A 23,746-nucleotide genomic window follows, 5' to 3' on the forward strand; every position below is an offset into this window, starting at 1 on the left:
TGCAGTTCAACTCTTGGGACCGGCCAAAGGCTTCCTGTGCTCACTTCACTACTGGTGGCCAGCACGCTCGCAGCTTTCATCTGATTTGGGTCTACGTCACTCAAGGCACTTTAGGGAACGATGAGTGCTTCCCCTCCCCAGGGGTGGTCAGTTCTGGAGGCATATCCCCGGCTCTCTGGCTCTCCCGCAAGCAGGCCCCTGCCCCGCAGGATGGACGCCCTGTGCATGTGTGTCACGGCCACAGCTCACACTGGAAGTGTGAAGAACAGGAACGATGGTTATGACTGGCTGGCCCTTTCAGGAGCTGGAAGCACAGGGTGGGAAAGGAAGGACTCTACTGTGTTTTGGCCCCTGGGCCAAGGACGTGTGGCAAGAGGAGCAAAGCTGGTTCCACAGACAACAGAAGGACAATTTCCTCCTGAAAACATAAAAACCTACACCAATGAATTAAACATTTCAAACAAGATGACTCTCTTAAAAACTCTTTTCAACCAAGAAGGAAAGACAAGCCGTCCTGTGCTGGTGCTTCCTGTTGCATATGGCACTGAGAAATCCTGTGTTTTCGGCACGCAGAGCTTTCCAGAGAGAGAAAAATATCAAGGGGAAAATCAGAGAAGGAGGTCCAGAGAAGTCAGGCAGGAGGGACGGAGAGAAGGATGGGGAAGACGAGGCCTCTTCTCAGGGCACAGGGGCACAGAGAACTGGAGGGGAGCAAACTAGAGGTGGCCCCGAGCCAATACAGTGGCCCTGACAGGTCCACGGAGGTGGCCATGAGAGGCCGGGTGCCGCGCTGGGACAAGGTGCACACCACAGAGACACCACCCTGCCTCCTGCGGCGTGGGGAGGGCAGCCCCAAATCCACTGGGATGAAGTGACCTGCTCTATTTCCCACAGGTCTCCAAGGGTGATGGACGCAAGTTGCCTGAACCCCTTGGCCTCAGTGGGGGTCCTGCCCTAGGTGCCCACCAGAGGCTGCTTCACGGGCAGCACCTTCGGGCTCAGACCCACAGGAATCCCCAGGGTGTACCAACTGGACTCTCTCCCTGGACCGGAGCTGAACTTCCCCGGCTTCTGGGCAATACGCACACGAGCCTTACCCACCGGCACAGCCTGGGGGTGGGCTGGTCCTGCCCCCCCACGGGCTCTCCACCGCGCTCCTAGAGCCTCTCACCAGGCCGCCACCGCCCCGCCCCCGCCCCCGTCACCAAAGAGCAAACCCTCTCCTCCCAGGGGCCTGGCACGACCAGGTTCCAGCATGGAAGAAGAGGAGCCAGGAGTCAGGAGAACTGAAACCTGGGCTCGGAGGAGGCTGGAGGCTGGCGAGGGTCAGCGCCTGCCTCGCTCCGAGAGCCGTCCGCGGCCACCTGAGTCGGTCTCCGCGCCGCAGGTGCCAGGCCAGCCCTCTCCAACTCCCGGAGAGGTAGTAAGTGTAAGGCTTGGAGGCCCGCGCAGCCCAGCCCGCGCCGGGGCGGTGGGTGGGTGGGTGTCTGCTGTGGGATTATTCTTAGCGCTCCACTCTCTTTGCAAAAGTGGCGCCTCCGCCCTCCAGGCTCCGGCACGCTCGCTCCGGGCTCGCACGCCCGGCCCAGACACCGGCGCGGAGGAGGGCACCGGGTGGGGTCCGCGAGGGGTGAGACGGCGCGGAGGCGCAGGAGAGGCGGGGGCTCCCGGAGAGGAGGGGGCGCTGCGGGAGGGGCCCCGGCGACAGGCTGCGTTTAACCCTCGGCGCCCCGCACCCAGCCCTGCGCCGCGCGCTCAGCCGCCTCCCCGGACTCCTCCCGGGACGCGGGGAGCCGGGCGGCGGCGCGCCCAGCCCTTACCTATGGTGGTGATGACCGTGATGGCAAAGTAGAAGGAGCCGGCGAATTTCCACTGGACGCCAGCGCGGTGCGGCTCCGACTGCAGGATCACCAGCTCCAGCTGCCGGTAGTCCTCGCTGCTTATGTTGTACTTGCCCTTGATCCGGACCTCCTCCGCTTTGAGTTTTTCCTCCTCGCGCATCTCGTGGTCCGACTCGAGGGCGTCGAAGACGGCGGCGCCCACCAGCAGGTAGGTGAAGGTGCAGACGATGAGGGACAGAGTCCGCACGTTCTGCCTCTTCATGGCCGCCAGCAAGGAGCCGGCGCGGGGGGCATGTCCCGCAGGCTCGCAGCCGCGCGCGTCCCACTGCAGCGCCCGGCGGCCGCCGCCGCCTCCTCCGCCGCCGCCGCCGCCGCCTCCAAGTTGTAAGCGGCGGCGGCAGCAGCAGCAGCAGCAGCAGCAGCAGCAGCAGCGGGGAGGCGGGGGGCGGGGAGGCTGGGGGGGCCCCCCTCCGCCGGGGCCGCCACAGCCGCCGCCACCGCGAGGCGGCTGGCGGGGCAGGGGCGGCGCGGGCCCGGGCTCGGGCGAGAAGGCGGACAGGCACAGGAGGCTGCTCGAGCGCCGGGGCCAGGCGTCCGGGAGCCCCGACACCCTGCGCCAGACCCGGCCGAAACAGCCCGCCCCACTGCGCAGGGCCATGCACGGCGGCCCCGCCGGGCACCGCGCGGGCCTCGCTGCCCTCCGCACCCCGCCCCCAGCTCCCGCCGGAAAAGCAGGGGCGGGAGCGGGAGCCGGAGCGCGGCCGCCGGGGCCCGCGCCCCTCCGGGTCGGCTCCGGGGAGGCGGCACCCAGCTAGGAGACCACAGGTCCGCACGCGCCCCGCGGGACCTCCTGCCCCTTTTACCCCTCCGCGTTCCCCTTTGATGGGGGTGAAAAAGTTTGCGAAGTGGCGGCGTCTCCGGAGTCCCCAGCGAGCGGGGAGGGGGCCGAGCAGGTGCAGCGGTTGGGGCGGCCGGGTGCCCGAAGGTCCGAGCGCGCTGCGTCCACCCGGGCGAGCCGGGACGCGGTGGGGTCCCAGCCAGGCGTCGGCCGGTCCACGAAGTTTGCTCGGCTCAGCCCCCGAGGCGCGGGAGCGGGGCGCGGCCCCCGGGTGGCAGGGCCCGCGGCGGAGCGGCCTCGGGGGCGGCCGGGAAACGGCGCGGCGGCGGTCGCCCAGCCCGCTCCTCCGGGGGCGGCGGGCGCGGCGGAGGCGGCGGCGGGAGGGGTCCCGCGGGCCTCGCGGAGATGCGGGGTGGGCGCGGGCGCATGAGCCGCGCGGGGGTCGGGGCCCTCCGGCGTCCGGGCGTCCGGGGAGGCGGCCGCAGCGCCGCTCTGCCTGGAGCGCTGCGTGCGTGCGCGCCGGAGGGAGCCTGAGTGTGTGTGCGTGTGTCTGTGCGTATGTGTGCCTGTGTGTATGTGTGCGTGTGTGTGTGTATGCGCGCGCGGGAGCGCGCGGGTCTGTGCGCGCGGGCGGGCGGGCGTGTGTGTGTGTGTGTGTGTGTGTGTGTGTGTGTGTGTGCGCGCGCGCGCGCGGCAGCCCCGCTCCAGCGGGAGGGCCACGGGGGGCAGGGGCCGGGCTAAGCCGAGGCCCGGCCTCCCTCCCTCCCTCCCTTCTTCCCTCCCTTCTTCCCTCCCTCCCGCAGCCTCCCGGGCGCGCCACCTCCCGCCTGGTCACCAGCCAGCTGGCGAGGCTGCCGCGGCGGCTCCCGCTGCAGACCGAGCGCGGCGCAGGGCGCACGCGAAGGGAGCTCGGGAGGGGCGGCCGGTGCAGCCGGGGAGGGGGCGGAGGCGGGCCGAGGACTGGGTGTCGCCCGAGAGGGGGTGGGGGGCGGAGCCACCAGCAGGTTTTGGCGGGGGATGGGAGGATAAATGAGGCTGCTTGGGCCGTTCTAGGCCAGCTCCCCGAGAGCACATGCAACCACGAGAGGCGGAGAGTTTGAGGGACCCGGGGTTAGGAGAAGAAACGGGATGCAGCCCAGCCGGAGAAGGCAGACAGGCAGCTTAAGGGAGAGGGGAAATCCGGCGGAGGGTGGGAGCACGAGGGGAGGGTCGGTGGGCTCCCGGGAGCGCGGCGGCGCACGCGGCTCCCCCAGGGTCAGCCACCTGGCCCGGGCGCGGGTGCATGTCACTGGCCTGGGGCGTCTCCTCGTCGCGTGCTGGGGTCCCAAGGGCCGCGTCAGACCCGGAGAGCATCGCCGGCCGGTTGGCCCAGCACCGGCCGACCTGGAAGGGCGCTGACGATGGCAGGAACCGCCACTCTTGGGATCGGGGCCGCTGGGGAGGGCGCCGCATTCCCCTTTCCCTGTCTGCTTCCTGTCGCTTTTCCGAGAAACACTCCTTGGTTCCCCGAGGTTGGGCGCGGGGTGCACCCAGAACTCAACCCTGACCCTCCCCCCTGCTCCCCGCACCGCGCGACGGCGCCTCTCGGGACCAGCCTGGGGAGGAAACCCGAGGCTCGGCCTGGCCGTAGCTATTCCCTGAGTCCAGACAGGGGTCCTCGCTCGGCTATACCCCCTTTCTATTTCAGCCTCCTTTGCCCTCTTCCCCCCATCTCCCTTCAGGTCGTCGAGGGGGTTTCCCTCAACCATCGGCCCCTTTAATTGCCTCTTGAGCAACGGAGCACAAAAGGGGCAAGCGCAAGTGGCGGAGACCCCCGGGCTCCACTTCCCTGGGTCAGGCGATCTCCCTTGGACCCCAGCCAAGAAAGAGATGGGAGACTTGGGGAAAGGGGCGCCCTCCCCCGCTGGCGGCGGGCTGAAAAACGGGGCAGAGGCTAGCCATGGACTATGAGGCGGGTAGGCCAGGGAATTATACTCAACCCTCGCGCAGCTCGCCCCGGGAGCCCTGATCCCTCTGGGTCGCCCCCTCGGCCCGTGCTTGGGCTCCCCGCCCACAGGATTCTGTCTGGGTCGATCGAGTCTAGGGACCCACGGAGGCTCCCCGGCGGGGATGCTCTCCATCACATTTTGGGGACTCGCAGGTGCTTGCGCCCCGGGCGCACCAGGGAAGGGGGCCCCCGCTGTGGGCGACGTCTGGGCCGCCCGGTCTCCACTGGGTCTGAGCTCGCCCGCGGGGGCGGGGAGCCCCACCCCTAGCAGCCGCTCTCCCCAGAATTCATTTTGGAAACCGAGGCCCCCGCGCTCGGCGAATGAGCCTGGCCGCCCGGTGAGTCACCGCGAGCGGGCGACAAGGATTCCCAGCAGCTGGTAATTAATTGCGCCGTGGCTCGGCCCACGACGGAACCCCAGTCGGGCCTCCCGCCGCCCTGCAGCGGCGCCACCCCTGAGTCACAGCCGTCGGGCCTACGCCGTCCGGAAGCAGCCTGCCCGCCTGGACGCCACCAGGGGGCACTGGACTCCGACCCACAGGTCGCCCCGCTTTGAGTCAACGCCTCGTAGGAAGGTCCAGGCTGTCCCCGCCGGCAGGTGCGGGAGCGGGGCATGGGGTGCTCTCCACCCACAGATTCCAAGCTTTGTAGGGAGCCACTTTTATTCAGTTTACATACAACCTTGCAGGAAAGCGGAGCAGCTTTGCGGATTGGAAGGGACCTCAGAGATAAACTAGTCCAAACCGCTTGTTTTACAGATGGGAACACTTCCAACGAGAGAGGATCACGTGCCCAGGGACACAGGCAATTCGGATCCAGAACCAGCACTGAACTTCCTCCTGGCTTCTGTCCTGCGTTCCTTCAAGGACCCAGCTGCCTTCTGACCCCAAGTTCACAGTGCCACGAATAGCCACAGACCACTCCCAAACGCCGTTTCTTCCTTTACTTCCCCCCGCCCCCCCCCCCACATATGGCCTTTGGACTCAAGAGAAACAAGCCTGGGAGCCGGGCCTCTGGGGGGTTCTTGGTCGGGGAGGGGGGTAAAAGGAGGGTTTCCTGGTCTGTCCATCCAGCACCCACACTCCTCTCCTCACCCTACACTCTCCTTCCATGGTCTTGACCTGCAGGTGGAAGTGAACTCGTTGAAGCAGAGCCTGGGTCTTGACATCTTCCCTGTGTCCCCAGCACTCATCCCCAAGGCAGGTGCTCAGCTAGCACTGCGGGTTGCTGCCGCATGACAGTCCAGAAGGCGGTTAGGCTGGTGGCAGTGCGTCTGGGGAGACCACCTTCCCTCTCTGCCCCTGTGGTCTGGGAGCACCAACTCCAGCTCAGCCTAGAGGTGGATTCAGAGCTCAGGTGTGGCCAATCAGAGCCAGGTTTCCCCCAGCCACGGTGATTGGCTGGGCGTGGCTCACCTCTCAACCAATGAGAACCCTGGGAAAGAATTTCTTTGAGGAGTGGGAGGGAGGCAGGTACTGAGACTGCAGGTTCTTTACACACAGTGGGCGTGTCCGTAGCCCCTGGGGCTAAGAATCACTACCCTGTGTTACCCAGAGAGGCCGACCAGCTTATTCGGGCCCCTCAGTGAGTCAGTGGATCTCACTCCCAGTCTAGTGCTGCTTCTACATCAGCGCTATGTGTCTGTGAAAGACTCAGCTGCGGGCGGGAAGCGGGGAGGTACCGTGCTCTAGGCCAGCCACCCAGTGCAGCACGTCACGCCTCCGTGCCTTTGCTCACGCCGTTCCCTCTGCCTGTATACCTTTCCCTGTCCTCTTCAGGCTCCCGTCTCCTCATCTTTCAAGGTTCACCTCTGGCAGCATCTCCTCCAGAAGCTTCCCCTGTGCCCAGCCTGGATGAGGCGCCTGTGTCTCTGCACATACTTCTATCCTGTGACCCCTTTGGTGCCAGTCACACCTCCCCTGCCAGACTGTGAGCTCCTTGAGGGCAGGGGCCATGCCGGCCTCAACTTGGTCATGCAGGACCTTCCACACAGTAGGTGCACAATAAATGTTTGTTAAAAACTAAAGAGCGGAGTTGAGTTCACGTGCCAGTGCGTCTGAAGTCATCACCCCAAGTGAGATCTCTCAAAGGAAGGCAGGAAGAGGTAGATGTAGAAGAGTGAAAGAAAAAAAAAATAGCTGTGCAGATGGCAAAGGTGGTTGCCTGCCAGGACCCGGAGAGTCTCTGAGGTTTAGGCCTTGACTCTGATGTCCCTGGGGGGTCGAGTGCAATGAAGAAGGAGGAGAAAGAACACGAAACGCAGAGGTGGAAGAGAGGGCAGAAAGCAACAAGAGCTCAGACAGTGGAAGGAGTGAGGAGTGAGCCTGGAGAGGGGAGTGGGTCCAAGGGTGAGCTCACCAATATTGGCACACAGGCTGCCTTCCCTTGGCCTGGGCCCACAGCAGACATTGCTAATCAATCCCAGCCCTGTCTTTGGTCGAGATCTGTTACAGCCTGAGAATCTTGAACACAGGGGTCCACACAGGGCTCATCCTGGGCTCAGTGCTCACCTGTTTCCTTTCAAGGCCATCACCAACCTGGCCCCAGCTGAGATGGCATTGTGAGAGGACGTAGGGAGCCGTGAGCAAGTGGCACCGTGATGGTGGTGTATGGCGCCTTGGTGGGCTGGTCCTGAATGAGCCTTTCTTGAGCAGCTGCTGGGTGTTCAGCCTGAGCTGGGAATTGAGCATTCATGATGACTCTGTGAGGCCATCATCATCCCCTTGGCCGGTGATGAAGCCAAGGCTCTAAGCTTAGGACAGTGACCATGACTGCAGATCCTTTGTGGGGTGGGGTGGGAGCTGGGGGGCTGCGTCCTCCTCTCCAGGCACAGGCTGCCAGGCTGGACCAGTGTGATGGCGAAAAGGCTGCGAAGGAAGAGGGAGAGTCAGCCCAGTCCCTGGTACACAGGAGGTGCTAAAAGTTGTTTCATTGGCTCCATGATTAAATCCCAAATATGCTGAGGCTGGTCCCAGGGCTGATGTGGTGAGAGTCGGGGGAGGGGAGCAGGAAAATGGCCCAGGGCTCCCAAGACACGAGAGGCAGAGCCAATGCCAGAAAAGGGAAACTGAGGCTGGCCAGGCTCAGTCTGTCCAGAGGATTCCAGAATGTCATGTCAGGGGCAGGGGAAGTAGTTCATAGGGTGGACAGTCAGAGCCTGTGACCTGGGGCTGCTGGACCTGCACCTGCCCCAAAAGTCCATCATCAGGTGATGTGAGGACACAGAGCCCCAGATGGGTGGGCTCCTCCCTGAGATGTGAAGCCCAAGGGGGGTCTTACTTGGAATTTCTGAGCCCCAGAGTTCTCCTTGTGTGGTGATGTCTCCAATTGTGACCACGTGGGCAAAGACGCCTGGGAGATTCACACTCTAAACTGTTGCAGGAACGATCGGTGTGCAGGTTCGAGGCTCAGGGAGGATCTGATCTGCCCCCGGAGTTAGAGGACTCTTAAGAGTAAGAAGTTCATCTAGCAGGGGAGGAGCCAGCCAGCCCTCTCTGGGACTCAGGGTGACATGCGAATGAGGGCAGAGGCAAGGACAGGGGCCCCTCCTTCGAGCCAAGGGCGGCCCCCAACCCCACCCCCCCCAACACACACACAAGCCCTCGCTTTACTGCAGGAAATATGATCAGTGGATTTCAGGCTTCTTAACGCGCAGCCTGAACCACTGCCCAGCTCCACACCTGCTCCATAAATAGCTCCATCGTGTTCCCCACGGAGCCCCAGTGCTGCCAGGATCAATCAGGCCATCGGCAGAGGCTTCACCAGCTGACAGCTCCTGAGGGGGGTTGCTGGAGGGGCACGAACCCTGTGCCCAGCAGGAGGGTCTCATTAACCGAGGCCGGAGCGTCAGGGCCAACCCCTGAGGGAGGCTGTTCGAAAACCAGGCCCAGGAGATGGGAGGGCAGCATGTCCACACCCACAGCGGGACTCCTGGGCAGTGGGGAGGGCATCCTGCCCCCAGCCTCCGCTTCTGGGTACGCGGGGCTTGGCAGAGCAGAGGCTCCTGGGCGTTTGCTGACTAGATTAATGAAATGGATTCAAGAACGACGTACCGGTGGCCAGGAAATGGCACTGGTGACCTTTCTCTCAGTCACCTCCTCACCACCCAGTGCGTAAAATAATTAGACACCCATAAAGAGGGGACATTTGTTGAACCCAGCTCTTCTCCTTCGTAATACTAATGCTGATGTAAATAAGAATAATTAAAAATAAAAAATCTTCCGCTCTTAAAAACAAACAATAGCTTACGGAGAACGCTCTAAATGTGGGACGTGGGGAAGCTTGCGCTCGGGTGTGAGACGGGATGCCCCGCGGTTGTTGATGTGGCTGTGGACAGGAACACCTGGAAGTTGTCCAGCACGGGCACGGGGCAGAGCCGGGGCGTGGAGGCTGTTCTGCGGACCCCCCCACCCCGGTCCGAAGCAGCGTGTCCCTAAAGCGCACACGGGGTGTGACCAGGCTCTCCATCACCATCAGATCAGTTCTCCCAGACGGACCCCGACTGGCATTCGGGCTGTGGGATAAGTACCGGCTTCTGAGTCAGGCGGCCGGGATCCAAATCCGAAGCTTGTCGTTTCCACCCGGCGTGACCGTGGGCGAGTGGGCGACCCGCTCCGTGCCTCTGCCCCCCACCCCACCGGTTGGTTGGCAAGGGCCGAAGAGGGCTCTCCATCCATCTGGATGAAGCACGGGGAGGCGTGTGCGGCTCGCCGGCGGAGGCCTGGCCCGCAGGCAGGGCCACGCGGTGCGGGAGCTCATCCCGCCCGCCCCGCGGAGGACACGCTGCCCTCCTCCCTCCACCTTCCTGGCCGGGGAGTCAGCTTCCTCCGGTGGGAGCTAACTTTAGTCCAGTCACATGGCGCCATCGTTGTCCCCGTGCCGAGAGTTTACAGATCCCCGCGGAAGGTGTTTAAATATTTTCCCTTTTCAGAAGCCTGGTTCTCGCCTCTGTCATGTTCACCTTTGTGCGGAAGAAGGTATTTCTGCAAATGCAGCCGCGGTGGCAGCGAGACAGGCATCCCTGTACACACTGCTGCTATTCTGGGACTCGCAGGTGTATCGTTTGTATAATCACGGGCCTGTCACCTCCCGGCGGAGGGAAGAGAGGGTGGGGTGCTTCCAGAGGCTCCTGTTCCATGGGAGCCTTCCCCTGGAAACCCTTCTGGCCCAGGTGGGGTCTGGGCCTGGCCCACGTGCCCCGGTGCGAACAGCCCCTGTTCCGGTCCAGGCCTCGAGATTCCTAGGACAGGGCCTGTCCGACCTGTCTGTGTCCCCAGCACAGAGTAGGGATCAGGAAACATCCATTGAGCTGATGGGAGCTCTGCAAGGGTCTGGGGCTTCAGAGGGGCTTTCTCTGCCCCTGAAACATCACCTGCCAGGCTCGGGGCCGCCGTGCCAGGCAGGGGCTGGGAGTTTGTGACACAAGATAGATGGGAGATGGCCATGGCAGGTCTGGAGCTGGAGACCCGTGGGTCACAGGGGCTGCGGGAGCCCAGACCAGTGTAGACGGTGGGACCCCAAAGGGCTTCCTGGCCAGTCCCCAGGCCGTGGGATGGGCTGATCCCAGCTCTCTGGTTGCTATGGGCGTGGAGAAGGCACAGCCACACTCTGAGGATGCACACATTGTAGGGCCCCATCCGGGGTTTAAGTCTCTTCCCACAGGGCCGGAAGGTACACTGGCAGTTAGGTCTCCTTCCTCGTTCGATGAATAAGGAGACGGCAGCCCGGAGAAGTCCAGGGACTTATGGGAGGTCACAGAGTCATCATCGTCTGCAGAGCTGGGACACCATCCACCTCCCAGGCCCCCGAGCCCAGGTCCAGGGCCCCCCAGAGGGTCTCCAGGGAGTCCACATAGCTTGGCAATCCAGCCCTTGCCTCGAGGAGTATTGGGGGGCCAGCTGTCTCTGCTGTCACGGAGCAATCGTCCTGCTGGGAAATGAACAGTAAACCGGTTAACCATCAGGGAAAAGCCAGAGACAGGTGATTGCAGGAAGATGAGAAACACAGGACGGTGAAAAGTGTACTGGGCAGAGAGAGATCTGAGGTGCAGTGGTCAGGGATGGCCAGCCCGTGGAGATGACACTGGAGCTGAGACTTGAATGACACGTTTGGGCCCAGGAAAGGGTGTCTAAGCAGAGGAACAGCCTGTGCAAGGGCCCTGGGGTCAGGGGAGGGGCGCTGGCCTATTCAGGGAAGAGCCAGAAGGCAAATGTGGCTGGGATGCTGGCCCAGAGGAAGTTGGCACAAGATGAGGTCAGAGGTCAGGGCTCCGAGCCCCCCCAGGAGGACGGGAGGCAGGGCCAGATCACAGAGGTTCTCGCAGCCCACGGGAGGAAGATGGATTTCACTTGCGCATTCATGGAAGTCCACGCATGCATTGTGTGGGGAGGGAGAGAAGGCACATCCGCTTCATTGCACAGTGTGGGGCACCCACATCCTGTAGAATCAGCACCACAGGGCACCTGGGGAGCTCTCCAACCTGGAAGAAGAAGGGTCCCCAAGAAATGGGTGGTCAATTAAAACAATGACGACTCCAACTCTGATGACTGTGAAGGGGCTGGGCCTGCAGTGCACACAGCCCATGGCCCCAGCCTCCCAGAGGCCACTGCTGAGCGTCTCTTGTCGGGGCCGGGGTCCACTCACAGGGGACCAGGCGCCCCGGGGGTGAGTTGGGTGAAATCACTGCAGCTTCCGATGCTGTCTGGTCTCCAACGACCTAGGACAGGCCTGGTGGACAAGGTGCGATTTCCGAAGCAACAGGAAGAGTCCCCAGTTCCCCAAATCCCCCACACACCTCCACTCAGATGCCTAAAATCTCTTTAATGGTGGCAGGTTGAATTACTGACTCTTTATAATCATTGTACCCTTTTAATTTATTTATTCTTGATCACAAACAATACTTTTTGCGTAAAATATAAAAAGTAGAGAGAAATATAAAGAAACAAAATCCTAAGGATTTTCCCCAGGGAAGTTAGCACCATTTCAGCAATGGGGCCGGCCCTGGGCAACGCTGACTTTTACACCCTAAAGTCCACGGATGCTGATGTAAGACCTTCCTTAAGGGTCAAGTGCAAGGGAGCAGATGAGAACGCAAAGGGGATGGATGTTCAAGAAGGTTCGAGGATACGGTTAGAGAGGAGGATGCCCAGGAGAGAAGGCTGAGCTGAGAAGGACCACATCACAGGTTGCACTCCTGTTTTTCTCACACTCCATTGCCGCTGTGCAGCTTGGATGGAGCCAGGCAGAGATTCCATCCCTTGAGTATGTGACAACTGTGCAGTTCCAACACAGCGCAAGTGAACAGCCCCGGATCAAGGCCGGCTGGAGCATGGGTGCATCAGGACCACGATGCTAGGGGTGGAGGAGGGCTGGAGGGGACACCTCGTGTGAGGAGGTGGCCCATAATGGTCAAGGACTCAGTCTGCGTGTGCACTAGGGCCGACCTGGCTCAGATCTGGGCACCGACTTCCTGGGTGAACCCCTGGACTTCAAGCCTCAGGCCCGTCCCTTGCAGAATGGGTGGAATGAGGGCTCCTGGCTGATTGGATGGTGGTGAGGGTGAAAAGCCAGGTACCACACTGGCACAGTCTCTGAGCTTGGGGTGGAGGTAGTGCAGACAGGTGGGCTTTGGAATGAGATGGTCCTGAGTTTGAATCCTGGCTCCACCATATACTGGCTGATTGACCTTGGGCCTGTCACTTCACCCAAGTCTCAATTTCCTCATCTGTGAAATGCGGACGTGGTGTGTTTTGTACTTAGCAGAGTGCCTGGCACAGGTAAGCACTGAAGGAAGGTGAGCTGGTTGTGTTTGTCTCTGTCCCTAGCTTTGAACCTCACTCTCTCATGAGCTCCTGTTGCTTCTCCAAATGCAGAGGCACCGGAGACTCCTGCACAACAGTCCTGAGATTTTGAACCCAGCAGAGCAGGGGCAGGAGCGGGAGAGTTGGAACATCGGAAAGAGGAAGGGAAAGTGGAGGACCAGAGAGAAGGATGGAGAGACTGGGGGATCAGAGAGAAGAAGGAGAGATGCAGGAACCAAAGAGGAGGGAGAATGTGGTGTGCAGACGAGGTAGAAGCGGGCAGCGATGACGGGTGGGGATGAGACGATCAGGGTAAGTTTCCCTGACTCTGGTGCTGGTGCACACCTCCTTGGTGCTCCCACCCAAAGTCTCTCTCTCCCAGACTATGTCTTAGAATCTGAGACCAGAGTAGAGATACAGGTCTTCATTCTTTCTTGAATGTCTGTTAAGCATGTACTCGGCCAGTTCCTGGTCCAGGCCCTGGAGGCTGCAAAGGTGAGGTCAGGATGCTTACACACCACAGACCGATGTACTGTGTACATGTTGGCTCCCACGATCCTTCATCAGCAGTACTGTCCACAATTCAGTCCCCAATGCACCCCACACCCCTTTCTCTCCTGTGCAGCCCGTGCTTGGCCATACTGACCTGTGTTCTGGGGTGCACCTCAGCTACCATGGAAAGGAAGCGTCAGGCCAGACTCTGGGGCCAGGCCTCACTTCACCTCCTGTCTATTTGCCTTTTCTGAGCAGTAGCCTTTTGGCAGCTAAATTTAACTGAGTATTTGGTTTCCACCCTACCATCCTTCCTTCCCTCCCTCTTTCACTTGGGTCAGATCACGGTGTGATGGCTCTCCCAGCTCCCTCCCCGTTTCCTCTCAAGTGTCCTCCCTAGTAAATTTCTTGTGTGTTTAGTTGCATCTCAACATCTGCTTCTTGGAGGACCCAGATCAACACAGGGGCACTCAGCTATCAGATCTGAGCCTCCAAAGAGCTGACAAAGAAAAATCATGGCATCTAGGGGGGCCCAGAGCCAGACACGACGGGGAGAGTTGTACCTGGAGAGTGAGAGCACCCCGCATCCTATCAGTTTCTGAATCAGTCAGGATGGGATAGATTATACAGCATGTCACGGACTGAATGTCTGTGTCCCCCACGTTCATATGTTGAAACCCTCAGTGTGATGGCATTCGGTGGTGGGGCCTTCGGGGGGCGATCACGTTTAGATGAGGTCATAAGAGTGTGGCCCTGTAATGGGGTTAGTGTTCTTACAGTAAGAGGAAGAGATCAGAGCCCTCTCTCTCTCACTATCTCTCGGCCACGTGAGGACACAGTGAGAAAGGGCATCTGCAAACCAGGAAGAGGGCTCTTGCCAGGTGCCGGATCTGCCAGTGCCCAGTCTTGGACACTCCAGCCTCCAGAACCATGAGAAATAAATGTCTGTTGTTGGTCACCCCCCATCCCCACCACTGTCTGCAGCATTTTGTCGCAGCAGCCTGTGCTGACTGAGACATAGCAGAACCAGAACATTGTTTAAATAAAAAACTCAGTGGCTCAAATTACAAAGGCTTATTTCCTGCCCATGTTGAGTTGATAGTAGCTCTGTTCACTGGCTCCCTGAGACCTAGGCTGACAGATGCTCCCTTTCCCTAGGCTTCCACCATCCCAGACAGGGAGACGGAACCTGACAGATTTCACCATGGTCCCAAAAGCTTCTGCCCAGAAACATCCTCCATCACTTCTGGATGCACTGTGTTGGCCAAAGCAGGCCACATGGCCAAGCCTGGGGTCTTCTGTCCACCCTCATACCTGGCAAAGACCTTCACCCAAGAATCCTGTCCCTAGGCAAGTTCCCACTCACCCGTCAAGGCAAAAGGAAGATTCTGAGAGTACACTTCCCAAATTCTCTTCTATCCCCTGCATGCTTCATTTGAAGAAAAGACTCAAGAGAAGACCCAAACCTGAAAATAAAGAAGACAGAACAGAGCCCATGAAATGAAGAACGATGAAAACGGAAAGACGTAATGGTGAGCAGTGGAACTTGCTATGTGGTAAATTGAATAAAAATGAATAAGGATAGACCTGTCCCAGACTGTATCATCTAAGTGCTAAGTAAGGGTTCCTAAAATTGAAGGTCCGTACTGAAAGGAAACATTGTAATGATAGTCTATTTATAAAAGTCATAGCTCAGCAACAGCTACAAGTTATGGCCAGGAAGGACAATTATAAACTTTGCAAGGATCTCATCTTGGAGGGGGAGGGGAAAGGAAGAAAATAAAAGATGTCTAGAAGTGTCATCTTATTGGACTGGGGAGGAATAATCAGGGGAAAAATAGAATATCTTACTGTGTGGAATAGGTGGTATCTTATTTTCAAAGTAGAGAGATCTGGGAAACAGGGAAGAGAGAATGGCTATCAGTGCAATGGAAGGGGTCTTAGAGTCTGTCTGCTTGGGCGATCATAACAAAATACCACAGTCCGGGGGGCTTACACAACTCACATTTGTTTCTCACAGTTCTGGAGGCTGGAAGTCCAACACAACATTGTAAAGCAATTATACTCCAGTAAAGATGTTCAAAAAAAGACATTACAAATAATAATAAAATAAAATAAGTTGCAGGGAAAATAGCTACAAGGATAAAGCAAATGAAAATAAAGTAGGACGGGTAGATAGTAATCTCAAAAAGGTTTAAAATATTTATATGTGATAAATTAGAATGTTATACAATGAAGTGCTATACAGTCATAAGCCTGTATTTAAAAAGAAAAAAAGAGTTAAATATGTAAGCAAAACCTATTAGGAAAGGAAAGAGAACCGGATAAAAGTATAATTATAGTGAGAGACCATTGCACGATCTCCGTAAGAAATGGACAAGAGTATTAGAAATTAAGAAACTGTTAGAAGTTAAGAGGCAATCAAATTTATTGCATGGCCATTGATTGCATCCTAGTTTGAGCAAATCAGATTTTTAAAAGCTGTCTTAGGGACAATTAGGGAAATTTGAATATGGATGGAGTTTTAGAAGATTATAGAACATCACTGTTATTTTCTCAGGTGCAGTAATGGTATCATGGTTAAGTAGGGGAGCATCCTTCTTTAGTAAAGAGATAAACTGAAGTATCTAGGGGTGAAATGCCATGAAGCCTATAATTTAATTCTAAATACCTCAGTAAAAAACAAACATAGCAAAATGTACACAGCTACTGAATCTTGATGATGGATGTATAGTATACGTTATCTCTCTGCTTCTATGTATATATGAAATTCAAAAACAACAAAGTAATAACACCAGAACAGAATAATGCAACCAATAACTGTGAACATATATATAATATCGTTATATATATATATATATATATATATATATATATATTTTTTTTTTAAATAGTGAATCCCTTTTTATGTGCCCAAATGTCACCGAGGAAAATCAGTATATAATAGGCTGACAATAAAACATTACCAAATTCAAGAACCCAAGAATGAAGTTTTCACAGGCCTCATGCTCCAGCCATATGCAACACACGTAGTAATTAATAATAAAATGGGAGCCAAACACTTTACTTGCAAATTTAAAACATTCATGCATAACTCTTGGATCAAAGAGAAAAATCAAGGGAGAAGTTATATATCATCTGGAAAACAAAGAAAAAGAAAATGCTTCATGTTAAAACATACGGAGTGAAGATAACAGCTTGGAAACACACCGCCTAAATGCCTTCATTCGAAGGGGCAAAGGCTAAACATAACATCATTTTTAGTACTTGTCTCAAGCAATTAGGACAAGAAACAACAAAAGAAACAAGAAAAGGGGAATTCATAAAGAACTGAAACTGATGAAATAGAAAAAAACATTTAAACAGTGGGAAGAATATGTAAATGCAAAAGCTTATCCTTTGAAATGGCTAATAAAATAGAAAAAACCCTCGTGAGTCCAATTATGGAGAATGAAGAGAGACAGTAAAATTAGACAAGATTAGCAGTAAGAAGGCAGACATACCAACATAACTACAGATACAGGAGAGATAAAACTAATTATGAGAGAATATTACACGCAACTCTGTGATAACAAATTGAAAACCTCAGGGAAATGGATGATTTCCTAGTAAATTACCAAAATCAGTCCAAGAAAAAATGGAAAATTTTAATAGACCAATTACCATAGAAGAGATTAGAAGGTGATTGGAGATCTATCAGTGGAAAGACAGCAGAACCAGACAGGCTCACAGCTGAGTTTTATCTAATTTCTAAAGAATGAATCATTTTAATACTGTTTAAACTATTTGAGGCCATAGAAAAGGATAGGAGAGAAATGCCCTTATTCATTCTATGCATCTAGAATATCTTTAATACAAAATAAGGGGAACTATAGACTGATGGCACACGTATAGGTGAAAATTTCTAAATAAAATACTAGTAAATAGAATCTAGCGACTAATCAAGAGAACAATATATTACCCTTCAGGTTCAATGTGGGAAAGCAGTGTGTGGTTGAGGACCCTTAGCCTTAGAGACATTTTGTAGGCATATTTTCACCCCTCTTCTCTGAGCGTCTCTTGGCATGACAAAAAGTAAGGACATATTAGGCAACGATCAGGGGATCGTTGCCTAATATGAACCAGACTGGACAAAGCTAAGACATCGACATCTAAGGGAGCCTTAATATCTGTTAGGAACGCCAAGATTTTATACGGAAATTTTGTGGGGTTTATTTCCAGAACAGCCTCTAGTTGTTTCAGCATCTTTGAAATGTTCCAAAGAACCAATTTTTTTTTTCTATATGAAATCCACTGAGGGAGAGGGAATTTTCTAGGTTCTAAATGCACACCAGATCACAAGATCTAATATTACTGAATTCTCGCAGCAACTCTGTGGGGAGTTGATATGACTGACACTGAGGCTTGGAGAGGTGAAGAGACTTCCGAGGGCACTCAGATGATGCAGGCAGAGTCAGATCTCAACCCTGCTGAGACTGACTGCGAAGCCCAAGCCTTCAATGGCATGTGTGAAAGCCACATGTGGAAGGCCCCTGGCGACTTCTTGGTTCAGGGAGGAGTTTCAGTCCATTTAGCCAAAGCCAGGAGCAATGGAATGAAGACTAGATTAGGTATCAGGAGACCTGGGTTCTGTTTCATCCTCTGCCTCCTGGGCCATGACTTTGAAGGCCTCTGCCCTTCTGCAACATTCTGAATCGCTACATAGCTGGTCTCAGAAGGGCCAGCCGTGGGTTGCTGTCCGTGGTGCTGAAGGTGCTCTTGTCCGAGGGCTCCCACTTCACCTATTTTCAGAGGAGCTGGTCTGGGCGGCTGCCAGGAACACACTGTGATTAATCAGCAGGTTTGAAATGGCAAACTAAAGGTGGAAGGAAAGAATTTCTTTATTGGTTTGCTGAATCTGTGCCAAAGGAGCTTTTTCTTTTTTTTTTCTTTTTTTTACCGAAAGCCATGTCTTTGACAATTCTCATCACCTGGGCCTGAACTGAACATCTCAATTTTTGGACAGAGGCATAGAACTAAGTTTTCACTGCCCAGGTGAATAAATGGGACATTACCTGATTCCCAGAGCCCCGTTTGCCCTCTCAGGTCCCATGAGAGTTCTGAGGGAATCCAGAGGAATCTATGCTAAATTTTGTGTCACTCACTTGTTTGTCTTTATTGTCTTTTTTTTTTTTTTTTGTAACAACTTGGTATGTATCCTTAACAAATACACTGAGTTGTTTTTTGGACTTCAAGTAATTAGAATCATATTGCACGTGCTTTTCTGTTGCCTTTCTTCCATCAACGTTATGTTTTGGAAGTGGATCCATTGTTGCATATTCATCATTGTATACTATTCTGCTATATGAATATGCTGAAACGGATCGGTACATTCCATTCTTACTATGGAATGTGAACTTATGTCCTTTTTTTCCCTGCTATGAACAATTCCGCTGTAAACATTCTGGCACACAGCTCATGTTACACAAGCCACTGTACATTCATCACGTTATGTACATGACAGTAGAATCGTTGGGTCTTCGGGTAGGACCAGTTCAACCTCACTAGGTGTGGTAGAAACTTCTGGTGCTCATTCTTCCCTCCTCCCTAAAAGAGACGTGCCTCGTTTGCAGTCAGGCGAGGCCATTTCCAGGGTGAATAATCTCATTACGGTGTAAGACCCTCTTCATATTTCTCCCAGTGGGTGACTTGTCTCTCCACTTTCTTTATGGCCTTTTGATGAATGAAAGTTCTTAGTTTTAATATAGTGAAATCGATCATTTTTATGGCTTGTGCTTTCTGTGTCTTATTTAGGATATCTATCCCTACCCCAAGATCGTAAGATATCTTTAATGTCTTCTAAATATTTTATATTTTGCCTTTCACGTTTAGGTCTTAATCTAGAATAATTTTTACATATGGTGTGTAGCAGGGGCCAGTATCTCTCCTTCCCTATGGCTACTCATTCACTTTCTGAGCACTATTTAAGGAAAATTCCATCCCCTTCCCACTGGCATGTGACAGCAATATTTCATACATCATATGTCCCTATATGCACAGGTCTGTTTCTGGGCTTTCCATTGACCCATTTTTCTATTCCACAGTGTGTACTTGTTTAGCTTTATAATACATTTTGGCTTATTCTTCAAGAGTATGTTGGCTATTATTGGGCCTTTGCATTTATATATGAATTTTAGAATCACCTTGCCAAGCTTCACCGCCCCACAAAAAAATTAAGATTTTTACTGGTGTTGCATTGAACCTATAGATCAATTTAGTGAGAAGTTACATCTTTATGAAAGAGAGTCTTCCAACCATTTACTTAGGTCTCCTTTAATGTCTTCCAATAAATTTTTACAATTTCCTCCATAACGGTCTTACACATTAAAGATTTATTCCTGGATTCTGTGTTTGTTTCCTTTTTTTAAAATTTTATTTATTCATTTTTGGCTGCATTGGGTCTTCATTGCTGCACAAGGGCTTTTCTCTAGTTGCGGCGAGCGGGGACTACCCCTCGTTGCAGTGCGTGGGCTTCACATTGCGGTGGCTTCTCTTGTTGCAGAGCACAGGCTCTAGGCACACGGGCTTCAGCAGCTGTGGCACACGGGCTCAGTAGTTGCGGCTCACGGGCTCTAGAGCGCAGGCTCAGCAGGTGTGGCTCACAGGCTTAGTTGCTCCGTGGCATGTGGGATCTTCCCCGGCCAGGGCTCGAACCCATATCCCCTGCATTGGCAGGCGGATTCTTAACCACTGTGCCACCAGGGAAGCCCCTGTTTCCTATTGTTTCTGTAACAAGTCACTACAAACTTGGTGGCTTAAACAGCACAAACTGATTATCTTACAGTTCTTGAAGTCAGAGTGCAAAATGAGTCTTGCTGAGTAAAAGTCAAGGTGTGGGCAGGGCTTTGTTCTTGCGGAGGCTCTGGGGGGAGACTCTGTTTCCTTGTCTTTCCAGCTCCTAGAGGTTGAGGCACCTCTTGACTCACGGCCCCTTCCTCCATCTTCAAAGCCAGCAACATCGGGCTAGAGTCTTCTCATGCTGTCATCTCTCGGGTTCTCTTTTGTTTCTCTCTTTCCCTTTTAAGAAACCTTGTGAATATATTGGACCCACATGGCTAATCCAGGATAATCTCCCTATTTTAAAGTCAGGTGATTAGCAACTTCAATTTTATCTGTACCCATAATTACTCTTTGCCACGAACCCATCATTTTCACAAGTTCTGGGAATTAGGACGTGGACATCCTTGGAATGTCATTATTCTGCCTACCACAGATTCTTTATATTTTTCGTAGTTCTATAAATGGTAATGTTTATGATTTTATTTTCTAGCTGGTTTTTGTTGTGGTACCAAAATGCTGTGGATTTTCTGTATTGATTTTGTATCCAACAACACTGCTTAAGCACTTACTAATTCCGATAAACCTGAAGATTCTTTAGGATTTTTTAGTGTAATTGATGATATAATGTGCAAATAATGACAGTTCTGTTTCTTCCTTTCCAGGCCTTATGCATTTTATTTGCTCTTGTATCTAAGTTTCTGTGCTGGCATGGACCAATTATACAATGTTGAATAAAAGTGGAGACAATGAGCATCCTTGTTTTATTCCTGATCTTAAAGAGAGTGCTTACATTTCAACATTCAGAGTAATGTTTTCTGTACCACAATGTTCATTGCAGCTCTATTTACAATAGCCAGGACATGGAAGCAACCTAAGTGTCCATCAACAGATGAATGGATAAAGATGTGGCACATATATACAATGGAATATTACTCAGCCATAAAAAGGAACGAAATTGCGTTATTTGTAGTGATGTGGATAGACCTAGAGTCTGTCATACAGAGTGAATTAAGTCAGAAAGAGAAAAACAAATACTGTATGCTAACACATATATATGGAATTAAAAAAAAAGGGTCATGAAGAACCTAGGGGCAAGATGGGAGTAAAGATACAGACCTACTAGAGAATAGACTTGAGTACACGGGAGGGGGAAGGGTAAGCTGGGACAAAGTGAGAGAGTGGCATGGACATATATACACTACCAAATGTAAAATACATAGCTAGTGGGAAGCAGCTGCATAGCACAGGGAGATCAGCTCGGTGCTTTGTGACCACCTAGAGGGGTGGGATAGGAGGGTGGGAGGCAGGGAGACACAAGAGGGAAGAGATATGGGAATATATGTATATTCCCATCAGTGTATAGCTGATTCACTTTGTTATAAAACAGAAACTAACACACCATTGTAAAGCAATTATACTCCAATAAAGATGTTAAAAAAAATTTAAAAAGTACCCTAAAAAAAAGAATAATGTTTTCTGTATGTATACTTTTAATAGATATCCTTTTATTAGGTTAAAGAAACTCTTCTAGACCTAGATTACTAAGAGGTTTTTGCGGGGTTTTGGAGTTTTTTTGAAAGTCATAAGAGGATGTTGACTCTTATCAAAGACTTTTCCCACATCTGTAAGAATGATATGATTTTTCTTCTTTAATTTGTTAGAGGGGTGGATTCATTACTACCTTTTCCAATTTAAAACCAACCTTGTATTCTCTGAATAAATACAGCTTGATTATAGTATTCTTTTTTTTTTTGCTGTGAAAAATAATTTTTATTTTATTTTTTTAACATCTTTATTGGAGTATAATTGCTTTACAATGTCGTGTTAGTTTCTGCTGTATAACAAAATGAATCAGTTATATGTATACATATATCCCCATATCCCCTCACTCTTGCGTCTCCCTCCCACCCTCCCTATCCCACCCCTTTAGGTAGTCACAAAGCACTGAGTTGATCTCCCTGTGCTATGCAGCTGCTTCCCACTAGCTGTCTATTTTACATTTGGTAGTGTATATATGTCCATGCCACTCTTTCACTTTGTCCCAGCTTCCCCTTACCCCTCCCCGCGTCCTCAAGTCCATTCTCTACGTCTGCGTCTTTATTCCTGTCCTGTCCCTAGTTTCAACACAACCATTTTTTTTTTTAAGATCCCATTATATGTGTCAGCATACAGTATTTGTTTTTCTCTTTCTGACTTACTTCACTCTGTATGACAGACTCTAGGTCCATCCACCTCACTACAAATAACTCAATTTCATTTCTTTTTATGACTGAGTAATATTCCATTGTATATATGTGCCACATCTTCTTTATCCATTCATCCGTCAATGGACACTTAGGTTGCTTCCATGTCCTGGCTATCGTAAATAGCGCTGCAATGAACATTGTGGTACATGTCTCTTTTGGAATTATGGTTTTCTCAGGATATATGCCCAGTAGTGGGATTGCTGGGTCGTATGGTAATTCTATTTTTAGTTTTTTAAGGAACCTCCAAACTGTTCTCCATAGCGGCTGTACCAATTTACATTCCCACCAACAGGGCAAGAGGGTTCCCTTTTCACCACACCCTCTCCAGCATCTATTGTTTGCAGATTTTTTGATGATGGCCATTCTGAGAGGTGTGATGTGATACCTTGTGGTTTGGGGGTTATTTTTTTTTTGACATCTTTACTGGAGTATAATTGCTTTACAGTTTTGTGTTAGTTTCTGCTGTATAACAAAGTGAATCGGCTATATGCATACATATATCCCCATATCCCCTCTCTCTTGCGTCTCCCTCTCACCTTCCTTATCCCACCCCTCTAGGTGGTCGCAAAGCACCGAGCTGATCTCCCTGATGAATGGATAGAGAAGATGTGGCACATATATACAATGGAATATTACTCAGCCTCATTGTGGTTTTGATTTGCATTTTTCTCTAACGATTAGTGATGCTGATCACCCTTTCAAAATGAAGCAACTGACAAAGGATTAATCTCCAAAATATACGAGCAGCTCATGCCGCTCAATATCAAAAAAACAAACAACCCCATCCAAAAATGGGCAGAAGACCTAAACAGACATTTCTCCAAAGAAGACACACAGATTGCCAGCAAACACTTGATGATGGTATTCTTTTACACGTTATCACTGAATCTGTTTGCTAACATTTAGATTCAAATTTTTTGCATCTACGTTGATGCAAAATTTTAGGATTTAGCCTAAAATTTTCTTTTCTTCTGCTGTGTTTGTTAGATCTTGATATCAAGGTTATACCAGCCTCATAAAATATACCTGAGTGTTTCACCTCTTTTCCCATGTTCAGAAATATTTTGTGTAGCGTTAGAATTTTTTGTTCCTTGAATTAGAATTCACTGGTAAAAAACCATCTGGGCCTGGGGTTTTCTTTTTGAAAAGATTTTTAACTACAGATTTGATTGCTTTAATGGTTTTAGGATTATTCATCCTATTTATTACCAGAAATTTTAACTATTATATTTACTAGAAAACGTATATTTCATTTACATTTTCAAGTTTATTGTTACGAATTTCTTCATCATTTCCTCTTATAACAGTCTCCTATTATTGTCTGCAGTATCCGACGTCCCCTCTTTACTTGTAGTGTGGCTATCTGTGCCTTTTCTTTTTTCTTTATTAATCTACTCAGAGGTTTCTCAATTTTATTAGCCTTTTCAAGAAACAACCTTTGGCTTTTTGTTACTGTGTGTCTCTTTCCTATTTTATTAATTTACAATCTTATCTTTGTTATATTCTTCTGTTTTCTTTGATTTCTTATGCCATCTTTTTTAGCTCCTGGAGATGGTGCTTTGTTCATTAACTTTCCCACTTTCTTCTTTTGAATATAAGCATTTAAGTTTATAAAACCTTCTTCTAAATATTGATTTATGTGCATCACACAAGTTCTGATATACTTTTATTAATTGTTCAATTTCAGTATTTCCTACTTTCCATGGTTACTTCCTCTCTCAACT

At 51.9% G+C, this 23,746-nt stretch overlaps 1 protein-coding gene and 2 long non-coding RNA genes across 6 annotated transcripts in view; 1 reads left to right on the forward strand and 2 right to left on the reverse strand.

Moving 5' to 3' along the window:
* KCNK9 (potassium two pore domain channel subfamily K member 9) overlaps positions 1-2,915 on the reverse strand; it is a 102,440-nt gene extending 99,525 nt beyond the window's left edge. The window contains exon 1 of the mRNA XM_060287553.1: positions 1,821-2,915. Coding sequence (XP_060143536.1) covers positions 1,821-2,499 — 679 coding nt within the window. The 5' untranslated portion in view covers positions 2,500-2,915. The remainder of the gene's footprint in view (positions 1-1,820) is intronic.
* On the forward strand, positions 1,140-6,692 carry LOC132593787 (uncharacterized). 2 transcript variants are annotated; one of them, XR_009559631.1, is made up of 3 exons: positions 1,150-1,429; positions 1,531-2,049; positions 5,425-6,692. It is a non-coding gene; the product is annotated as an uncharacterized lncRNA (long non-coding RNA). The 2 variants fall into 2 exon arrangements; XR_009559630.1 differs by having other exon boundaries at positions 1,140-2,049.
* Positions 5,191-20,987, reverse strand: LOC115863274 (uncharacterized). Of its 3 annotated transcripts, XR_009559634.1 has the most exons (4): positions 14,963-20,987; positions 14,809-14,849; positions 14,324-14,423; positions 5,191-10,594 (listed from the first exon to the last, which is right to left on the reverse strand). It is a non-coding gene; the product is annotated as an uncharacterized lncRNA (long non-coding RNA). The 3 variants fall into 3 exon arrangements; XR_009559632.1 differs by having other exon boundaries at positions 5,192-10,594; positions 14,809-20,987; XR_009559633.1 differs by having other exon boundaries at positions 5,194-7,533; positions 7,946-10,594; positions 14,324-20,987.
* Between the last annotated feature and the right edge of the window lie 2,759 nt (positions 20,988-23,746).

This window comes from Globicephala melas, chromosome 17 (genome assembly GCF_963455315.2).
Source record: "Globicephala melas chromosome 17, mGloMel1.2, whole genome shotgun sequence".
Lineage (NCBI taxonomy): Eukaryota > Metazoa > Chordata > Mammalia > Artiodactyla > Delphinidae > Globicephala > Globicephala melas.